The 24,015-nt window shown below is 38.0% G+C and overlaps 2 protein-coding genes across 4 annotated transcripts in view; one reads left to right on the plus strand and one right to left on the minus strand.

Moving 5' to 3' along the window:
* LOC124136676 (stabilin-2-like) overlaps positions 1–24,015 on the minus strand; it is a 232,634-nt gene that overhangs the window by 119,028 nt on the left and 89,591 nt on the right. For all 3 annotated transcript variants that reach the window (XM_048396837.1, XM_048396838.1, XM_048396836.1), the window contains exon 20: positions 3,925–4,105. In XM_048396837.1, coding sequence (XP_048252794.1) covers positions 3,925–4,105 — 181 coding nt within the window. The remainder of the gene's footprint in view (positions 1–3,924; positions 4,106–24,015) is intronic.
* LOC124134319 (sex peptide receptor-related protein 2-like) lies at positions 10,716–12,036 on the plus strand. Its single transcript, XM_046499076.2, has one exon. It carries the CDS (start codon positions 10,846–10,848, stop codon positions 11,959–11,961), a length of 1,116 nt encoding a protein of 371 aa, XP_046355032.1. The 5' UTR covers positions 10,716–10,845; the 3' UTR covers positions 11,962–12,036.

The following is a 24,015-nucleotide window of genomic DNA, read 5'->3' on the forward strand; positions in this document are numbered from 1 at the left end:
TTGGTTTAGTGTATAGGCAGGGATCATAGCATTACACAAGTGCATCTTCAGTGACTGACACACACATTTCATCAGTTTCCACCATGTTTGAGATGCATGTAGTGTTGGGGAGCCCATGTCTACATGGTGGGGGTCAAGTGAAGTGATACTAGTAATTCTTGCCTTTAATCTCCATAGTTAAAGAAACAGCTGGACTTGAAGAGTCTCTCAAATATGGAGCATTCTTATATACATACCATATGGTAAAATTGCGTAATGCTGAAACAATCTTTTGATTATTTAATAAACTTATTCATCATTGATGGATATTGGTATAAGGGCATATACCGAAACGTTGCCATTACAGTAAAATAAAGAAGTTGTTATCCCTAAATTGTGTCTACTTTGAGTGAGTGAGTGAGTGAGTATGGTTTTATGCCGCTTTTAGCAATATTCCAGCACCAGAAATGGGCTTCACACTTTGTACCCATGTCGGGATTCGAACCCGGGTCTTCGGCGTGACGAGCGAACGCTTTAACCACTAGGCTACCTGACCGCCCCGTGTCTACTTTGAAGAACAGTGGTGAGATTAATGCCTCCTTGAACAGTATTAATGTTATAACACAGCACGTATGTCAGGAAGGCTCATAGTGTTGCAGGTGCTGACAATCAGGGCATATCTGAAATTCAAACCCATGATCATTGGTTCCTGGCATACCTAAGGGACACAACTCTGTGCAATACATAGCACTGGCTTAGACCCCTGGGCCACCTGTGTTGTAATCTCCTGATGCTAGTGCCCAGGAGCATGGCTTACAGTACATTCATCCCATGACTCAGGTGTTCCTGCTTACGCATGGCTGTGTACTGATACTCTCCATTGATCCCTCTCACAAACAGCCATTATGTATCAACCTGACTGAATGACACTGAGCTCAATCCATAGGTGTCAGGCATGTTCACCAACTTTACATGGAGACATGGAGTGGTCACATAGATTTCAGCGCAACATTTCGGTACAGATGCTAATGCCATTATCCAGTGCCTTTAAGCATCACTGATGCTTCAACGTCTTAATGCCACTTCAGGAAACTTTACATGAAGTTCATAGAGTGTACAGAGATCTGGAAAAGCAGCCATACCAGCGAACAACAATTGGTAGATCAAATTTCTACACAAACACATATCTCAAGAGGACTGACAAATTTTCTTTCATTTTTCATTCATTAGTAAAGTTTTCAAAAAGTAGACATGTGGGGAAAATTTCCAAATTTGATGCGGTGATCAGTGACAAAAATGATGTCCAATGCAATTCCCTGTTTTGACTTGTACCATATGTTCCCGTGTTTATTCAGGTAAGCTCTTGCCTTGCCTTTGCATGTATTTGTGGCAGATATAAGTGCAATAATCTTGGACGCGACGTTAAACCCCATTTTACCTCACCCATCCAATGGAATATGTTTCATCTGATAATTGAGACTGGTTATTATTTGGCATATATTGTTTTATATTTTTGATTTTGGAAATATTCTTTGCTGCTTCTATTTCATACTTTTATCAATATGCTAAGATATAAGACAGAACAAAACAACACCAAAAGAATAAAATTGTTATCAGGGTTCATTTGAGGTCAATGTCTAAGTTCCAAAATATAAGTCATAACCAAAGGTATAAACAAGAAAATATTAAAAAATTCCTTTACAATTTTCAACCAAAGACAACAGGATATTTCTGTCACACTTATACTAAACTAAGGGCTGCCATGTCTTCATCTGGTTTGATTATAATAAAATTCAGGCAAGCATTCAACAAAACATCGGCATCTTTCTGAAATTGATTGACTAATGTATTAAAGGAAATACCATTCTCCATAAATAAGATGCTTAAGAATTCAAAGACAAACCAGCAATAATTTTTAACAGCATGTAAGCTGCATCTTATGATCTAACAAATTTCCATAAATGATGAATTGGTTTGGTTTGTTGTTTAATGCCGCACTCAGGAATATTCCAGCTATATGACGTCAGTCTGTAAATAATGGAGTGTGGACCAGACAATCCAGTGACTGAGGTCATGAGCATCGATCCACGCAATTGGGATACAATGACATGCATAAACCCAGTCAGCGAGCCTGACAACCCAATCCCGAAAACTGGTCGTCTCTTATGACAAGCATAGTCGCCTTTTACGGCAAGCATGGGTTACTGAAGACCTATTCTACCCTGGATCTTCACGGGTCCCATAAATGATGAATTATCATGAATTATCACATGATGAAGGTCACCATGTACACTAAAGAAAGCCCCAAATATCATTTCGTTTTAAAAAATGGTGGGAGGGATTTTATTTTCATACTTTTTTTTTTAATAAAACTGTCCAAGGCCTCTGTGCATATTTATACTGTTGATGTACGAGATGCACATGAAGTATGCCTATATATCCAGTATATGTGCCTGTACATGGTACATTCTATCAAGCAAAGAAAGATTACACAAGGTGTTTCGGTTTTTTTATCTGTCAGAACTGGTTACAATGTCATGATATTGGGCTGGTGGTGAGAAGAGGTGAAATGGAGTTTAATGTCACGTCCAAGATTGTTGCATGCAGTGCATGCGTGCGTGCGTGCGTGCGTGCGTGCTTGTCTGCTTGAAATCGTCTGGATTGATGCTGATTTATAGTGCTAGCTCACTGAGATACCATGCCGCAGTTTAACACGAATACGCCACTCAAACACAATATACTGATTCCGAGCCAGCCAGTCCTTGTTTTAGCCCCTTAATGCCGAGCACCAGATAGGGTAACAACAAGTACCATCTTTTTATGTCTTTTGGTATGGCGCTGCCTGGGATCGAACCCCGGACATTCCAATCTCCGGGCGGACGCTCTTCCACGAGATCACGGTGGCAGTCTATTACTGGGCTGGTGTTTGATAGTGATGAAAACCTAACGATTTCTTTATTATGGCCTGAAGATTATTGCTTTGGCCAAGCCTCTATTGAGCTATTACATAGGTTTGTAGTAAACATGTTTACACCTCCAAGCTACATCCTGTTTATGTCCTTAAGTATTACCCTACCCTATTGTATCATCAAAAGTAGCTCTATTTTCAAGTACAACTCTCGTTTATGGTGTGACAAACAGACAGGTGCAAACTGATGCAAATTGATCTTAAACAGGTGAAAATATCATAGTTTGGTTAGGACCTGGAAATAGAATACATTTTCACTACTCAAGTGGTGCTAAGTACTCTGCAAATGCTGGTCAAGTTTCTGAAGGTAAATTGTTTGTCATTTAATTAATTGTTTTGTTACACAACCATGGTTAGAATTATAGGTAAGTTGTTTTGACATTTCCAAATATGTTGTCAGGATTTATTTGAGGTTAATTTTTTAATTTAACTTTAAAAAATAGAAAAGTATAACCAATAATATCGATGAGAAAATGTTCACAAGAAGCATACTGACAACTTTCTACAACATTACTGTCTTGCTTCTGTTAAATTTATAGGGCTAAATATAACAAAAATTAAAAAATACTGCATTCATTAAATATCTGTATTTCTCTGAAAGCGGTCAACTTCAGTTGTTAAAATTTTTAAAAATTCATAAATAAAAAGCCTAATAATAATTATTCAATGGTGAATTAGGAAGTAATAATAAATAAGAAAATTCATGAAATAGTACTACTACTACTACTAATATATATTTTTCATTCTTATGCTTTTGCAAAACTTAAGGCAGACTTGATCTAAATATCAACAAATTTCTGTTTATCTTTTCACTTTTTCAAAATGATACACAGGCTCACTCTGTAAAAGAAAGGTCACACTTTAATCTTATTTTCTACTTTTTCAAAAGTTAGAGCAAGCTCAGTATGTAAAGTGAGAAAACAGTTTGTCCGGCCTAAGTGGAGTTTATTAATTTATTTAAGAGTGTAGCTCCTCACCCGAAGGTTTCTCCCTCTTGGAAACACTGGGAGTAAGCATGACACAGCTGGTTGTAGGGGCCACACTTTGTTAGGCGGCGGTCGCAGTTGTCCCCCACAAACCCCTCAAAACAGGAGTTGCTCCTGCAGGTTCCTGTTCCCTGAGTTCCGTCGTCGCAGTCACCATGGAGGCAGCTGCACTCTGAAATATACCAATAGTCAGTTCCTTATGTCGTCACAGGCAACCAAGACAGAGCCAGGACATGTCAAGGGTAAAAGGGCTCTGTGGACAAATACATGACAATTGGACAAGGACATACACAAGTATTTCTAAACTACATATTCAGATCCATGGGTGGTTGGGCTGTCATTTCATTGGGCTCTTCATTAACACTAAAACACCATATTTCTTGATCAAGACTTTTAATTAAGGGCTGAGGTGAGGTGAGGTGAGATTATTGCACTTTTATAGCGACATGCATGGACGTGTGTCTGTGTGGCTGGCTGGCTGCTTGTACTAGTCCGGACTGATGCCGATTTATAGTGCTAGCTCACTGAGATACCATGCCGCAGTTTAACATGGGTTCGCCACTCAGACACAGCATACTGACTCCGAGCCGACCAGTCCTTGTTTTAGCCCCTTATTGCCAAGTGTCAGGCAGGGTAACAACAAGTACATATTTTAACGTCTTTGGGCATGACAGGACCTGAGATCACACCACCGACCTTCGACTCTCCAGACAGAAGCTCTATCCTGTTGGCTCTTGTACATAACATTTGAAAGGAAAATGGGATGTAAATCCCCTGTAACTTGACCCCCCACAGCTAGTTAACAAAAGATTGACGAAGGAATATTACAGTATCAGGTCCTAACATATATTGAGTCCTTGTTGGTGTGTGCGTGACAGGGATGCCCCATGGGAGGCTGACAGAGCCAGGCAGCAATATAGATCTGGCCACAGCAACATCACCACTGATCAGATAGACAACATATTTTCACAGAAACCAATCAAAAGATACAACTTTTTCACGAATTTGATCGTTTTGATAATCAATACAGACATCTTTGAAAGCCGTGGACAACCATTTCTATGGATTTGATCTTGAATAACATATTTCTTTGACTCCACTTGCAGGGTCCTTATCAGTGGGGTATAACACTTGACACATTTTGTAAACTGTCGATGTTAGCTTTGCATGTAAACATCATGTTACACCCTGGGTCATAGCTCAGGGTCTTTGTAGGAATAAAACTTTCGTACAGTTTTCTGGGACTTGGCTATGTCCGATGGCCATTGGACATGTCAATAGTTCTGTTGCCCAAACACAAGTCAACAAAGATTTTAGTCAGATCTACACCTGACCGACGTCACCCATGACCTTGAAGCTACTTTTGACCTCAGCTATTCCTTTCTGAAACTACTTATGGCTCTTGCTACTTATTTCAAAAACTTCTTGTGGTCCTCGCTAATCATTTAAATAACTATGTGTGGCCCTAGCTACATATATTTCAAAAACTTTTTGTGGCCCTTGCTACTCATCTAAAAAATACTCTAGGCCTTAGGTTCTCATTTAAAAATTGACTCATGACCTCAGCAAGTCATTAAAAAGCTACACATGACCATAGGTAATCATTTCGAAAACTATTTGTGACTCTAGCTACTCATGACTTCAGGCCTGAATTACTCAAGACAGTCACGGCTACTGTTTCCCCGGCAACTCTATCAAAGATTGCATGATGTTCGGTGGGCCCTTTTAATGCAGAATTATTAACTAACCTTGTAATTTCAAGAGCACATGTTGCACTCTGTATTTATTTATTTATTTATTTATTTATTTATTTATTTATTTATTTATTTATTTATTTATTTATTTATTTATTTTTATTTTATTTTTTTATTTATTTATTTAATACACTCAGTATATTTATCATCAGCTTTCTTCTTCTATCAAGTTGTCAATTGATATATTCTTGTACGGCTTTTGAAGTAGCATTCTGACTGATGTGCCGGATCAATTTATAAAACTAACGCACACTCTACTGCTTCGCATCAGCATAACTCACCCATGATTGAATAAAGATTGATGCACACAATGAATCATTTTTATTGGATAAAAAGATTCGGAAACATTTATTCACTCCAGCAACTTTAAGGGTGTTGTAAAGATTAATTTTCCTCTCCATTCAGACAAGATTTCCCAGCCTGTGTGGATGTAACTGAGCTGATATTACTTGGCTGGTGATGGATTGGGAAATAAGTGCTTTAGCCCATGTAAATTCCTGTTGTAGTCGATGTTGGGATGAAGCAATGTACCGGGCGCCGCACAAACCTGGAGGTTAAACAACTGCACAATCTGAATTTAAAATGTGCTGACCTTTACTGTTACCTGCTGTAAATTAACACTTAAATCCATTTTGAAGTTTTAATCCTTATAAATAAACATGAATTCTGCCTGTGGAATTGAAATTGGGAATATTGTGTTTCCCTAACGACTCTCCCAACAATAACTATTGTGATTTGTACTGGGAATGGTTTACTTTGTCGGCACACTGAGATGAATATATCAAGATGCTGATTAAACTGTGATAAATATAAGAATTTGTTCATTATTTATCATTAATTTTATAACATATACATTGTCTGAACAAGTGTGTTTTTGCTTCACACTTACAAACAAAATCAATATCACTGCACAAGATGATGCCATACTAAAATGTTGCTAGGACATTTTAATGGCATAAGAATGACAATTTACACCACTTTGCCCAATGTCAATAGAATTCTTTAAAGAATGGAACCTTTTTATCTGATATATGTAACACTGGAACTCTCACAACTACACATTCTGAACTATGTCGGATACAGATAGGGCTGTTAAAGATGGATCCTACATGCTACTTACATTTACTGATACAACTATTTTCAAATGACAACAAAAAATTTCACAGAAAGCTTGCCATCCTCAATAATTGGTTTTATAATTCCAACAACACTATATAAGTGCAATAATCTTGTACACGACGTTAAACCCCATTTTACCTCACCTCACCTGTATACTCAGCCTGTTGTTTGTTTGTTCTTTAATGCTGCAATATTCCAACTATATAAAGTTGACTTGTAAATAAGCAAGTCTGGACCAGACAAACAAGAGACTGGTACTATTAGCAACATCCCATCCGTTGGGCCGCACTCAGCAATATTCCAGCTATATGACGGCGGTCTGTAAATAATCGAGTCTGGACCAGACAATCCAGTGATTTATATCATAAGCATCAATCCGCGCAATTGGGATCGATGACATGCATCAACCAAGTCAGCGAGCCTGACCACCCGATCCCGTTAGTTGCCTTTTACGACAAGCATAGTCACCTTTTACGGCAAGCATGGGTTGCTGAAGACCTATCTACCCTGGATCTTCACGGGTCATGACATGTGAGTGAGTGAGTGAGTATGGTTTTACGCCGCTTTTGGCAATATTCCAGCAATATCACAGTGGGGGACAACAGAAATGGGCTTCACACATTGTACCCATGACAGGAATCGAACCCGGGTCTTCGGCGTGACGAGCGAACGCTTTAACCACTAGGCTACCCGACCGCCCCTCATGAAGACATGTAATGAGCCAAGTCACTGAGTGGGACTACCCAAACTACTTCGTGTCTCTTATGACAAATAAATGTGGACGGGTTCCACGTGGACTGCCCATGGGTCTACTCATGGTAGAAACGGATGCTACTGATTTGTTTAATGAGTATGACAATTACCAATTATTTTGTTTATTTCATGAAAAATACATATATATAATTACTGCAAGGATTTTACGAGGAATATTTAAATTAGTATGTTATATAAAGGTATTAGGGAACATTATATTGTTCCCAATGACTTGGCAACCAGTCATGCCATCTTCTATAAGCCCCATTCACATGGACACTTTTACTTACGTGAGTATATATACTTACATAAGTAAATTTACTTATGGTGGCATGTGAACGCATTTGCTTACGTGAGTAAATATACTCCAGGAGTAAAGAGGCATGAGTAAAAGTATATTTGCTACACCTAATGAGGTCTAGTAAAAGTATATTTACTTATAAGTATAAATGCTCCTGGAGTATTTCTGGTCATGTGAACAGATTCTCTATTTGCTTATGTAAGCATATTAAATCCAAGATACTGATAATCAGGAAAATACGGCTGTAGTTCCTTGCAAAGAACATAACATGTTCATAAAATGTTTCGCGTGTCATGCGAAAGTTATCGATCCACAGTTTATCATCAAATGATCATTGGTGACATTGTTCCACCAGTGTTGAGAACGTTCTCTCTTCCACAGTTCTCTTTCCTCACATAATCCTAAGACAAATCCCACACTAAGAAAGTATGGAAAGTCTCTCTTTCACCTCTGGTTGACGATCTTCGACAGCGACATGGCCTCAAATGATAAAATTCCACAATTTATTTATGAAATGATGTTTACTTCTGCCTTGCATAAACTTCATGTGAACGCAATGTAAATATACTTTTGCTTACATGAGTAAATTTGCTTACATGAGTAAATTTTGTCCATGTGAATGGGGCTTAAGATTTGATTTAAATATGGTTTAGGGAAATATTACATTATTATAAATGATCATATATTATGAAAATAATCACAACTGCAAATGAAATAAAATGGTTAACCTACCTCACTAGTAAATGAAATGCAGGTGTATAATAATTGATAACAAAATAACTTCCCAACAGGAACATTGTAGGAAACGGGAATACTTTAATCACTACCCCACCACCAGTTATCGAAAAGCAAAATTTGCAACTTTTTGCATCATACAAAAAACACAATGTTCTTGTGCTTCTTGTGAGAGTATTTATTTTGTGTTTTTCATTTTGGGGGAGGGGAGAGGCATTCTTGTATACTTGGATATATTCCTATGCTATGTGTTTAATGGGTGGGGGATGAATGCACTGACTGATGTTAGCGCAACAAAAGATTTTTCAAATACAGTAAACTATGTTTAGAACGAACATACTTATACAAACTGAACGATATAATGAACTTATTTTTTGGTCATTTGTGTATATATGCTGTATATATATATATATATGCTTATAACAAACTACAGTCAAAGTAGAGACAATTTATGGATAACAACTTCTTTATATACTGTAAAGGCGACATTTCGGTATATAACCTTATACCGTTGTGAAACAAGGCCTGGCAACTTCTAAGTAATGCCTATCAAACAACACACACTACATTTATAAAGAACTAAAATTAGTAGTCCCTTTCAGTTCGTTATAACCATAGTTGACTGTATCTAATAATTCAGTATTATTAAGGAGACTCTTTTCAAATTCATGAGAACATATTTTTTTAATTACAGGTGACTTTATTTACTAATTACAGGAAAATATACTTTTTCCAGCATCAGTTGACTATGTTTTCTGTTTGTGCAGGTAACTAGATACATTTTCTAATTACAGGTAACGGAGGGGTGAGGAAGGAGAGGGGACAGCACCATTTACAAAGCGGACTCACATTAGGCTTCATGTTGTGAAGGACATAAAGAAGATCCACAACACACTCCTGTTAAAGCTGACCACTTGAAAAAGTTTGCAGTTGCTCTAAAAGTTCCTCATGTGATTGAAAATCAATGTAAACTGCACATTTGTGGTAAATCTAAGCAAGTTGTTCGACTGCCTGCCTTCCCAGATGGTCCCTTTATCCGATCTAATCATACGCATCGTTGTCAGTTATCAGCAGTGTAAACTATCATTAAGTGAATGGAAGCATCTCAGACCAGGCCCCTCTTGCCACAACAGTTGTCTGCCCAATGCTTTCTAATGCCTTGAGTACAAACACTGATTGGTGCTCTGGAAGACTCAATAAAGGGTACTCCCTATAAAGGTTAGTTAGTCGGCCAACAACACCTGCTACAATCTAATTTTATAAGCTCACATCTTGCCACCCTGTTCTTGTTCGTCGAGACTCAAATACTCCTCCCTTGAGATTATGACAAATGGTCCAATTAGAAATATTTGTCACTTGGCAGCCTCCGAACCCACTATTTGGCTTCATCGGCAGTGTTGGGCTTTGGTCGCCGTCAATCTCCTTCAGCGTTAAGGGCTATCTCATCCAATAGGAACAAAGGTGTAATTCACAAAAAGCGCTGTTAATGCCAGGGCACCTTTACTACTCTCAACACAAGGCTGAGCCAGTCAGAAGGTCTCTGCCCACGTACAAGGCTGGACTCGTCATGAGCAGACCAATCTCCCAGCTGCCGACATCGATGACACAGTGGACAACTTGACTTTCTCAGAGGGTTTCGGGAAGTCGTTACAGACTGGTCATGATGAGGAAGGATTAAAGAGCATCAGATTCCTGTGTGGACTTGTTTAACAGACAGGCCATAAAAACATTTGGAATTACCTTAAGGACACTGGGAAATATTTCACAGCTACTTTTCAGAGTTTGTGAGAAATGTATGCTTTGATGGGAACTTTGGGTATGTGGTTTTTATCAGATTCCATTTAATTTAACTGATAATTGTATCATTCCTGACACTGCCTATCATTGGGACTTCTTTGGACACGGTCCTTCTGCATGGTTATTTTCAGAGACCCTAACACTGGGATTTCTTCAGACAGTACCCACCGTTGGGACCTTCTGCTTGGACACTTTGGGACAGGGTTCTTCACAGTGCTCTTCAGTTGGGACTTCCTGGGACAGTGCCTACCATTGGAACTTGATGGTAAAGGGTCCCCTATTTGGACATTATGGGACAGTGCTCTTCAGGTGGTACTTTTTAAGGAAGGATTTATCAGTCAATAAAATACTTTCATGTTTCTTGGAGTGGATACTGTGAAATATGTGAGTTACAAAACTTATCATATCTGATTACTTTTGTTCAATATTGCTTTACATAACCAAGTTTGAGCAATGAATCTCACAATGAATACTTCAAGCCTCAATGAGACTATTTTCTTAACAAACCTGTCCTTTGAAACAAACTTTTCTGACAATTCATCGGCATATTACGACTCTAATGAAGACATCTTGCAAACACTGTTCTTGCCAATAGTTGTGTGTAGTGGTATTATTGGGATAGTGCTAACAGTGATTGTGCTAAGCAGGAAGACCATGTGTACATCGACAAACTGTTACCTGACATCTCTGGCCGTGGCTGATCTGTTGTTCCTGCTCATAATGTCCGTGCAGATACTCTTTGATAATGCCAAAAACCCACTCAGCATCTCGGAACAAATCGATGAGATTTTACATCACTACCTTACAATTCTCATGAACACTTTTCACGTTGCATCGGTGTGGGTGACGGTGATGCTTGCCGTCGAGCGTTATATAGCTATCTGCCATCCTCTTCGCGCCATGGCAATCTGCACCATTAAGAGAGCAAGGATTGTCATCATAAGTCTCTTTATTATAGCATTTTTGATTCGAATTCCAAAATTTTTTGATTTCCGGTTTGATGTCATTAAAAAAGCTGGCATTTGGTATCTGACATATCAAACAGTGTACAACCAGGCCTGGTATTCTCTGATTGTTGACGGATTCTTTGCTGCCATACTGCCATTCATTGCTCTCCTTGTGCTCAACGTGCGACTTATCGTAGAAATCCGTCGATCAAGTCGGTACCTTCGATACCATCTGGCTGCCGACTCATCAATCCAGTCCGTCATATCCAGTGAGCAACTTAAAATCACGCTCATGCTCATCAGCATCATCGTCGCCTTCTTCCTCTGCCAGAGTCCCTTCGTTGTATACAACGCCATCATTGCTTTCAACAAATTCCGCCTGTCGGTCAGCCCACAGTCATTTGAGTGGTATCAGTCGTTTACCAAGATCCTTGTGGCGCTGAAGTCGTCGTGTAACTTTGTCCTGTATTGCTGGTTCAGTGAAAAGTTCTGGAATACCTTCAAGAGGATCTTCTGTCTCCAGTACTGCCTGCCAAAACAGATGCCGAAGGGGGCCCATGCCAACAGCCACAACAACATGCATCGCCCCTCCTATCTGGTGACCCGGGAGACCACATGTTAGCTGGATTACAGTGTATTGTATAACATTAGTACTCATACGCGTATACCATGTCCCTAGAGATCCTGTGTAGTAAATACACGGTATATTGTATAATATCAGTAATCATACCCATATACCATGTCCCTAGAGATCCTGTGTAGTATGTGTAAAAACATTAGTAATCAAACCTGTATACCATGTCCCGAGAGATCTTGCTTAGTATGTGTAAAAATATTTGTAATCATACCAGTATACCATGTCCTTAGAGATCCTGTGTAGTATATATTGTATAACATTAGTACTCATACCGATATACCATGTCCCCAGAATTCCTATGTAGTATGTGTAAAAACATTAGTAATCCTACTTGTATAACATGACCCTAGAGATCCTATGTAGTATGTGTAAAAACATAAGTTTTCATATCCATATACCATGTCCCTAGAGATCTTTCTTAGTATATGTAAATACATTAGTCATCATACCTGTATACCATGTCCTTAGAGATCCTGTGTAGTATATATTGTATAACATTAGTACTCATACCCATATACCATGTCCCTAGAGATGCTATGTAGAATGTGTAAAATCATTAGTAATCATACCTGTATACCATGTCCCTAGAGATCCTATGTAGTATATATATTGTATAACATTAGTAATCATACCCGTATATCACGTCCCTAGAGATCCTTTGTAGTATATATATTGTATAACATTAGTAATCATACCCGTATATCACGTCCCTAAAGATCCTGTGTAGTATATATATTGTATAACATTAGTAATCATACCCGTATATCACATCTCTAGAGATCCTGTGTAGTATATATATTGTATAACATTAGTAATCATACCCGTATATCACGTCCGTAAAGATCCTGTGTAGTATATATATTGTATATCCTTAGTACTCATACCCGTATATCACATCTCTAGAGATCCTGTGTAGTATATATATATTGTATAACATTAGTAATCATACCCGTATACCATGTCCCTAAAGATCCTGTGTAGTATATATATTGTATAACATTAGTAATCATACCCGTATATCACGTCCCTAGAGATCCTTTGTAGTATATATATTGTATAACATTAGTAATTATACCAGAATACCACATCCCTAGAGATCCTGTGTAGTATGTGTAAAACATAAGTAATCATACCCATATACCATGTCCCTAGAGATCCTCTGTAGTATGTGTTAAAATATTAGTAATCATATCCATATTCCACGTCTCTAGAGATCCTGTGTAGTATGTGTAAAAACATAAGTACTCCTACCTATATATCATGACCCTAGAGATCCTATGTAGTATGTGTAAAAACATTAGTACCGTATTCGACGTAATAAGCGCCCCGCTCTAATAAGCGCCCACAGTGATATTTGCTAATATATTGGCTTGTGAACAACCCCAATTGGCACCCCTTCCGATTGATCACAGTACTTGACTTATTTTTTCGCGTATAATACGCACTCATGTGTTATACGTACACTTAATTATGGGCAATCAAATTCTGGAAAAATATATCTGTCGTACATAAACATTTCAGGCTGTCAGCATAAACCACGAAATTTATCTTTCAACTCTGTTTTTTTTCCACCAAAATAATATTCTAATAAGAGCCCCCTGTTCCTAATTTTGAGAGCGTCCTGGGCGCTTATTACGTCGAATACGGTAATCATACCCATATACCATGACCCTAGAGATCCTGTGTAGTACATATATTGTGTGACATTAATATGCATTATACTTGTACACCATATCCAAAAACATCACATGTAGCACAGTGTTTTGTATACCCATGTCCCCAGTAATCATATGTAGTATGTGTATTGTATAACATGTGTCTTCAAACCATAAATAGCACAACCCCAGATGTCATATGTAGTACGTGAATTGCATAACAGTTCTCAATCACACTTGACCTTGACCCCTGAGATCAGATGTAGGACATGAATTGTAATGAAAATACTCATACTCATCACATAAGTATTCATCATAGGGGAGGTCAGCCCATAAATGTGTATCACATAAGTATTCATCATAGAGGAGGTCAGCCCATAAGTGTGTATCACATAAGTATTCATCATAGAGGAGGTCAGCCCATAAGTGTGTATCACATAAGTATTCATCATAGAGGAGGTCAGCCCATAAGTGTGTATCACATAAGTATTCATCATAGAGGAGGTCAGCTTATAAGTGTGTATCACATAAGTATTCATCATAGAGGAGGTCAGCCCATAAGTGTGTATCACATAAGTATTCATCATAGAGGAGGTCAGCCCATAAGTGTGTATCACATAAGTATTCATCATAGAGGAGGTCAGCCCATAAGTGTGTATCCATAAGTATTCATCATAGAGCAGGTCAGCTTATAAGTGTGTATCACATAAGTATTCATCATAGAGGAGGTCAGCCCATAAGTGTGTATCATATCAGTATTCATCATAAAGGCGATCAGCTGATAAACGCATATCACATACGTGTTCATCAAAGAGGAGGTGAGCCCATAAATGTGTATCACATACGTATTCATCATAAAGGGGGTCACTCATTCATAATTCCTGTATGTAAACTCTCACTCCATCAAGACTCATCATAACTTACTTGTTTATGCTCATTATCTACCGGTATAGACAATTCTGTCTGTACAAAACAAAACATATTTCATGATACATTATGCTAGCTTGGAAACAGAAAATGAAAGTATATCCATTTCTCGTTACATTTTCAAATAAAGTTAATATGTTTAATATAATGAAGATAAGTTTATCTATTAGCCATTCATGTTTAAGTAATTACAACCCATTTATACCTTATTGCATCAAAATATTACCATAGAAACAGAAAAAATGTAATGAAGAATTATATCAAAAGCTAAAACTTAAATTCATTCTATTTATATATGCTATAATATGTTAAAATCATAATACAAGTACTTACATATTAGTACTTACATATTTCCTTGAATATCAATGTCAATATAAATATAATCAATATCACTTGAAACAGACTGCAGACAATCATAATCCAAGTCAACAATAAGTTTTCTATTTCAACAAATGCTGACATATCCTGAATACAGACATCTTGTAAAAAGTTCAACAAAATGTGCCAAATGTAAAATATTCATACAGCAAAACCTTCAACTCAGTAAAGTCATTAAAACCATGTAACTTTATATATCGTGTAATGGGTAAGTTTCTTGTCAGGATAAAGCCAACAGCGTCTTTATAAGGGGACATTTTAAGAAAGCGATTGCAAAGCTACGATTATTGTCAGTCTAAATGAAGGTCATGATGTTCAAAATGCGGGGATGGCTTCAATGTGTACTTAGGCCCATGGTGTCATGTAATTTGTATGTCTCCATCCCTCTGATAGTTAACAAGGGGTTATTTGTATGTCTCCCTGTGATAGTTAACAAGGGGGGTATTTGAATGTCTCCCACCTTGTGATAGTCAACAAGGGGGTTATTTGTATTTTTCATCCCTGTGATAGTTAACAAGGGGTTATTTGAATGTCTCCCTGTGATAGTTAACAAGGGAGTTATTTGTATGTCTCCCTGTGATAGCTAACAAGGGGGTTATTTGAATGTCTCCCACCTTGTGATAGTCAACAAGGGGGTTATTTGTATTTTTCATCCCTGAGATAGTTAACAAGGGGGTTATTTGTATGTCTCCCTGTGATAGTTAACAAGGGGGTTATTTGAATGTCTCCCTGTGATAGTCAACAAGGGGGTTATTTGTATTTTTCATCCCTGAGATAGTTAACAAGGGGGTTATTTGTATGTCGCCCTGTGATAGTTAACAAGGGGGTTATTTGAATGTCTCCCTGTGATAGTTAACAAGGGGGTTATTTGAATGTCTCCCACCTTGTGATAGTCAACAAGGGGGTTATTTGTATTTTTCATCCCTGAGATAGTTAACAAGGGGGTTATTTGTATGTCTCCCTGTGATAGTTAACAAGGGGTTATTTGAATGTCTCCCTGTGATAGTCAACAAGGGGGTTATTTGTATTTTTCATCCCTGAGATAGTTAACAAGGGGGTTATTTGTATGTCTCCCTGTGATAGTTAACAAGGGGGTTATTTGAATGTCTCCCACCTTGTGATAGTCAACAAGGGGGTTATTTGTATTTTTCATCCCTGAGATAGTTAACAAGGGGGTTATTTGTATGTCTCCCTGTGATAGTTAACAAGGGGTTATTTGAATGTCTCCCTGTGATAGTCAACAAGGGGGTTATTTGTATTTTTCATCCCTGAGATAGTTAACAAGGGGGTTATTTGTATGTCTCCCTGTGATAGTTAACAAGGGGGTTATTTGAATGTCTCCCACCTTGTGATAGTCAACAAGGGGGTTATTTGTATTTTTCATCCCTGAGATAGTTAACAAGGGGGGTTATTTGTATGTCTCCCTGTGATAGTTAACAAGGGAGTTATTTGAATGTCTCCCACCTTGTGATAGTCAACAAGGGGGTTATTTGTATTTTTCATCCCTGAGATAGTTAACAAGGGGGTTATTTGTATGTCTCCCACCTTGTGATAGTCAACAAGGGGGTTATTTGTATTTTTCATCCCTGAGATAGTTAACAAGGGGGTTATTTGTATGTCTCCCTGTAATAGTTAACAAGGGGTTTATTTGAATGTCTCCCACCTTGTGATAGTCAACAAGGGGGTTATTTGTATTTTTCATCCCTGAGATAGTTAACAAGGGGGTTATTTGTATGTCTCCCTGTGATAGTTAACAAGGGGGTTATTTGAATGTCTCCCACCTTGTGATAGTCAACAAGGGGGTTATTTGTATTTTTCATCCCTGAGATAGTTAACAAGGGGGTTATTTGTATGTCTCCCTGTGATAGCTAACAAGGGGGTTATTTGTATGTCTCCCTGTGATAGCTAACAAGGGGGTTATTTGTATGTCTCCCTGTAATAGCTAAAAGGGGGTTATTTGTATGTCTCCCTGTGATAGTTAACAAGGGGGTTATTTGTATGTCTCCCTGTAATAGCTAAAAGGGGGTTATTTGTATGTCTCCCTGTGATAGCTAACAAGGGGGTTATTTGTATGTCTCCCTGTGATAGTTAACAAGGGGGTTATTTGTATTTTTCATCCCTTTGATAGCTAACAAGGGTTTTTTTTGTATGTCTCCCTGTGATAGTAAACAAGGGGGTTATTTGTATGTCTCCCTGTAATAGCTAACAAGGGGGTTATTTGTATGTCTCCCTGTGATAGTTAACAAGGGGGTTATTTGTATTTTTCATCCCTTTGATAGCTAACAAGGGTTTTTTTTGTATGTCTCCCTGTGATAGTAAACAAGGGGGTTATTTTGTATGTCTCCCTGTAATAGCTAACAAGGGGGTTATGTGTATGTCTCCCTGTGATAGCTAACAAGGGGGTTATTTGTATGTCTCCCTGTGATAGTAAACAAGGGGGTTATTTGTATGTCTCCCTGTAATAGCTAACAAGGGGGTTATTTGTATGTCTCCCTGTGATAGCTAACAAGGGGGTTATTTGTATGTCTCCCTGTGATAGCTAACAAGGGGGTTATTTGTATGTCTCCCTGTGATAGCTAACAAGGGGGTTATTTGCATGTCTATGACCATAAATAATGTCATCACTAACAAACTTTCCAAACGAGATCTAACTGAAATTACTTTAATCTTTTCTCAAAAAAGTATTTTACAAGATTAGTCTTGTAGCTTTTGACAGAATTAACAGAATTAGGATCTTACTTTCTGTTATCACTACAGAGCATGAAACACAAATCAAAGACAAACACACTCGTGGAATATTGATGCTATTCCCATGCTTTTCCAAACTAAAATCTTACAACTTTTATTTTTAATCTGCAAAATATATTTTTAAGTACCCAAAATATTGATGAAGATTATATATTCACAGCATGGTATATGGCATAGACATAATGATGACATGAATAATTCTTCCCCAGGTTTTGTCCAACTATACCGGTCGTTGAACTTTGTCGAAGAAATTACTTGAAGGAAAACAGACCGAGAGCTTCCCACTGTCTAAATTACAACGTTATCCAATCTTCCTGGAGCAGATGTTTCGAAAATGTGTAGAAGTGGTGCCTGTTATTGCGCACAAGTGCTGCAACCCATGGACGCTGATGATGAGGAAGACTATAATCTCCCACAGCAATGAGATAATTAGCACCTCTGTAATTCCGCATTTAAAGTCCTAGTATGTTTCACATAGCCCTAATACTCATATTCAAAATGGAAACAATTTTGTCACGTTTACAGTAACTTGTATTTTGAATCCTCATGCCGATTATGTAGACTCCAGTTGTAGATGAGATTATTTCAAGGGACATCAGATCTCTATTTTAAATTATTTAATTTTACTTGGTTTACATATTTTGTTCATCAGTATAAAAATAAATCAAATATTTACTTCTGAAATATATACATAAATTCACACCTATTGTCTTTTCGGTGAAATCAAAATACACAAACCAAGGGTTTCTGCCTACAGTTTTTTTCCATGACTGAAATTAAGTTCAGGCTCAGTGCAAGTAGTAGAGAAAAATCTCAAAGTACTTTTGTAAAATGTTGGGTTTGTGGATCGGCAAACCAAAAACCAAAATAATTAACACTTATTACCTTTATTTGTCTTAAATAAAAGTTTTTCAGGGGTACACTTAGTTCAAGAAAGGCTTTCCAGGATTTTATTTTTAAATCTTAAATTTGGATTCATTTGGATGTTGAGATAAAGAGATACTATTTTCAAGTATCAGAACCTGGCTGTATCACACCTTCATTAACTATCAGGGGCGGTCGGGTAGCCTAGTGGTTAAGACGTTCGCTCGTCACGCCGAAAACCCGGGTTCGGTTCCTGACATGGGTACAATGTGTGAAGCCCATTTCTGGTGTCCCCGACGTGATATTGCTTGAATATTGCTAAAAGCAGCGTAAAACCATACTCACTCACTCACTCATTAACTATCAGCTTCAGTAAACCCTTAAATTCTTAATGTATCATTCATTAAATGTGTCATTAAATCTGGCTGTATTAAACATTCATTATGCATGTATTTCTAAGTGTTCAAACAGAGTGAGTGAGTGAGTATGGTTTTACGACGCTTTTAGCAATATTTCAGCAATATCACGGCGGGGGACACCAGAAATGGGCTTCACACATTGTCCCCATGTCGGGAATCGAACCCGGGTCTACGGCATGATGAGCGAACGCTTTAACCACTAGGCTACCCCACCGACCCCCCTTGATACAGAGGCAGCAGGGCTAAGTGAGCATGGTGATGAGGAACATGAATTAATTGAATCTATGACAGACTGTATTCTTGACAATGGCCAATCAATGATTTATTTCAATCTTTGACATGTACTCTTGACAACGGCCAATCAATGAATTATTTCAAATTTTGACATGTACACTGACAACATCCAATCAATGAATTGATTCAAACTTTGACATGTACACTGACAACAGTCAATCAATGAATTATTTCAGTCCTTGACATGTACACTGACAACCGCCAATCAATGAATTAATTCAAACTTTGACATGTACACTGACAACAGTCAATCAATGAATTAATTCAAACTTTGACATGTACACTGACAACAGCCAATCAATGAATTATTTCAGTCCTTGACATGTACACTGACAACAGCCAATCAATGAATTATTTCAAACTTTGACATGCACACTGACAACAGCAAATCAATGAATTATTTCAGTCCTTGACATGTACACTGACAACAGTCAATCAATGAATTAATTCAAACTTTGACATGTACCCTGACAACAGTCAATCAATGAATTAATTCAAACTTTGACATGTACACTGACAACAGCCAATCAATGAATTAATTCAAACTTTGACATTTACACTGACAACAGCCAATCAATGAATTAATTCAAACTTTGACATGTACACTGACAACAGCCAATCAATGAATTATATTTCAGTCCTTGACATGTACACTGACAACAGCCAATCAATGAATTATTTCAAACTTTGACATGTACACTGACAAAAGTCAATCAATGAATTAATTCAAACTTTGACATGTACACTGACAACAGTCAATCAATGAATTATTTCAGTCCTTGACATGTACACTGACAACAGTCAATCAATGAATTAATTCAAACTTTGACATGTACCCTGACAACAGTCAATCAATGAATTAATTCAAACTTTGACATGTACACTGACAACAGCCAATCAATGAATTAATTCAAACTTTGACATGTACACTGACAACAGCCAATCAATGAATTAATTCAAACTTTGACATGTACACTGACAACAGTCAATCAATGAATTAATTCAGTCCTTGACATGTACACTGATAACAGTCAATCAATGAATTAATTCAAACTTTGACATGTACACTGACAACAGTCAATCAATGAATTAATTCAATCCTTGACATGTACACTGACAACAGTCAATCAATGAATTAATTCAATCCTTGACATGTACACTGACAACAGTCAATCAATGAATTAATTCAATCCTAGACATGTACACTGACAACAGTCAATCAATGAATTAATTCAATCCTTGACATGTACACTGACAACAGTCAATCAATAAAAAGGTGTTAAAATGCAGCCAAATGGATTAGATTGGTCTTTGGCAATCTACCCATTTATCTCACCTGTCATGTTTTATGGTGTTCTTATAGCCGATAAATTGTGTTTGTCAAGTCCTGCCCTCAATCAGTACAACTGTTCATTGTCAATAATTTCCCTGATCACTACAAGACTTAAATATGGATTCAATATTTAATTTATTATTCTTATTTTTCCAATTTAACAACAATTATGCAAATCCTAATATCAAAGCTAAAACACACACTTTCTTGTGCCTTAGATTTGGTGGCGATTTAATCTCTCAAAGTAAAGTAAAAATAATTTATACAAGTTTATTTGGATCAGATTATTATTTTGTCAAATCATTCATTTTTTAAAATACATTAAAAATGATTTATTCAGACTTTGAAGGGCTTGATTATTATTTGTTTAAAGCATTAGATTGGATGGTAGTTTTATTTCTTATAGTGAAGATAAAATAATTTAATTCATAATTGTTTTGTGCCAGATTATTAATTTTAAAAAACTATATGGTAAGATGATGCTACAAGCCAAATATCAAGATGACGGGGACATCATGGATTCAAACACAAAACCAGCAGATCCTGGCAGTAAAAGGAAATAACTCTGCAGTTTTGGGCCTTAAACCACTCTTCACATAAGCCTGACCTTGTCTGGAACCTCCTTCCCTCCCTCCTACACCTCCCTCCCTCCCTCACTCGACCCGTGAAGATCTGGGGTAGAATAGGTCTCCAGGAACCCATGCTTGCTGTAAGAGGTGACTAACGGGATCGGGTGGTCAGACTCGCTGACTTGGTTGATGTCAATCACTGGATTGTCTGGTCCAGACTCAATTATTTACAGACCCCAGTCATATAGCTGGAATATTGTTGAGTGTGGCATTAAATAACACTCACTCACTCACTCACTCTCGTGCATGTTCCGATGCATAGGTTAATATTTTCAAGTTTTCAGGTACTGGCATTACGGGATCAAGGGGCCAGATGTGTGATGAAGCACGATCAGCTCGGCAGATGGAACCACTGAACCGAGAGCCTGACGACAACATCGGCGATGACGGCATCCAAGTCTACACATCTAGCATGTACTCGCAGAAGGTGACACAAACTTGAACAATTCAGCTGTGACCATGTTGTATTCATGTCAGTGGGTCGACGTGTGGCAATGCAGGACATTGTCTGAGTGTTTCAAGTGGCATCATAACAGCAACACTAACAGCTTCAGGACAGCCTCGTTATTTATATTATCCTGATTATACAGGCAAAACTTTTAAATCCAAAACCACAGTAAGTGTTTGTGTAGTAGGACTACAGAGCTGTTGATTTTTGCTCAATGTTCCCACGACGGTCACTTGGGACCTTCAATAAAGAAGGCCACAATTTATTTTGGCGTCAATGGATCGATAACCTCAAGCAAAACCATCTGACCATAAGCTAATACAGATTTTTTGAATTAGCCCATCAATTGTTGTTGGGTTGATAAAAGTAATGAAATATGAACTACAAAAAGATGCAAAAACTGTTCAAAATATTAATATTTATTTTATCAAATGCATGGTGTAGTCTCAGGTCACTGTTACATCTAATAAATATCATAAGGAGTATATTTCTTGACCCCTTTCACTGTGAGACAGTATTAAAGCAGGGTATGAAACTCCCAAAATTATCAGCCAGACCACAGGACTGGCTAGCTGAAATACTTGCCAGCCCTGACCAAAACCTGCCTGCCCACTATAATCATATGTTTCTCAGGATAATTTAATTAAAACTTTAAATCGAATTCATTGAACATGAAGTAATGCAAGAAAAGAAATAGCAAACACTTTTTAGGTCAGATTTGTATTTAATATGCTAGAATACATCATGTGAATAATGCTTATCATCGGGAAATATTTAGAATATTTTTACATATGAAATATAACCCGACCGTCGGGCAGGGGGATTTGAAAATCTGGCAGGCTGAGTTGAAATCAACCCGTCTCGGACGGTCGGGCAGGCAGGTATTTCGAACACTGATTAAAGAGAATAGCATCTATATTTCCCTGCTAAACCAAATGACACACAAAATGGCATGTTTCAGTGACCCTCCCAAAATATGTGTATTACTTTTCATGACCCTCCCCGATTTCCCTGTGACCCTCTTCCTCCAATTGTGTGCTCATTGATCCATTGATCGGGGTAATAATGTAGCACAGAGAGTATGCTTTAGGTTGTGGATTTGGCCCATTATAAATATGCACATTACTATCATTATATATGACCCCGTGATGGCTGACGTGTGTCAAGTGTTGACATCTTGTCACTGTGGCCTATCAACATGAGCCTGTGATTCTCTGTGTAACTGTGGTGCACCTCACAACTGCTGGTGCATCATTTTGCCAATGAGGACTAACCAGGGCCCACTTGCACAAAGCGATCTTAGCGCTAAGATGATCTTAACTCCCATACTTTAACATAGGCTTACGATAGTCTTAGCGCTAAGATCGCTTTGTGCAAGTGGGCCCAGAACAACATCAGCCAAGGGAACAGTTACATAAATGAACTATTATCACTGCATCAATGGCATTTTTCTGGGACAACGTGAATCCTGGCCAGATGAACAATCAGTTGTCTGCTGTAAAAACTAGTTTCTATGATGATCTCTCTGGGTGTAGCATGCTACCATGGTTGTCTGGAAAATTGAATCCAACCACCAAAATGCTGGCATCAATTTAGGATACCAGACTTGTGGACCTAGTGGCTGTTTAGAAATACTTGTGTCATCATAACAGTGACTTGTAACAATGTAGCCAATGCTTGTACAGTGTTCAATCTGTGTGACCCCTTAATTAGACATCAGTACTTTACCTTGAACTTCACCTAGCCACTTTGGCTAAGAATAACCTTGAACTTGACCCAGCTGTTCTGGCAACACAGACACAGGTTATGTTCTTGTGACCCCAGTGTGACAATGTCCTAACTGCCGTATATACCCACCTATATATACCAAGTGTTTGATTGGCTGATACAGGTGGTGAAATCAATGATCTTTTGTCCATGCCCCAGCAGGAGCTATATTATCTTGGATAAAGGACGAAACATGAATTCCACGATGTGACTGAGGATGTCCTCCTGCTCAGCTGGCATTACTCGTGCAATCATTATAGAGATGCACCATGCTTTACCACTCTGTTCTCACAATCTGTGATATACTCAGAAGGCGCAGGATGCTCAGGAGTTTCAGAAGGCTCAGGAGTCTCAGGAGGCTTAAAAGGCTCAGGAGTCACAGGAGGCTTAGAAGACTCAGGAGTCACAGGAGGCTTAGAAGACTCTGGAGTCTCAGGAGGCTTAAAAGGCTCAGGAGTCTCAGGAGGCTTAGAAGACTCAGGAGTCTCAGGAGTCTCAGAAGGCTCAGGAGTCTCAGGAGTCTCAGAAGGCTCAGAAGGCTCAGAAGGCTCAGAAGGCTCAGGAGTCTCAGGAGTTT

The sequence above is a fragment of the Haliotis rufescens genome, unplaced genomic scaffold, assembly GCF_023055435.1.
Source record: "Haliotis rufescens isolate VD_foot unplaced genomic scaffold, xgHalRufe1.0.p SCAF_16, whole genome shotgun sequence".
In the NCBI taxonomy this organism is placed as follows: domain Eukaryota; kingdom Metazoa; phylum Mollusca; class Gastropoda; order Lepetellida; family Haliotidae; genus Haliotis; species Haliotis rufescens.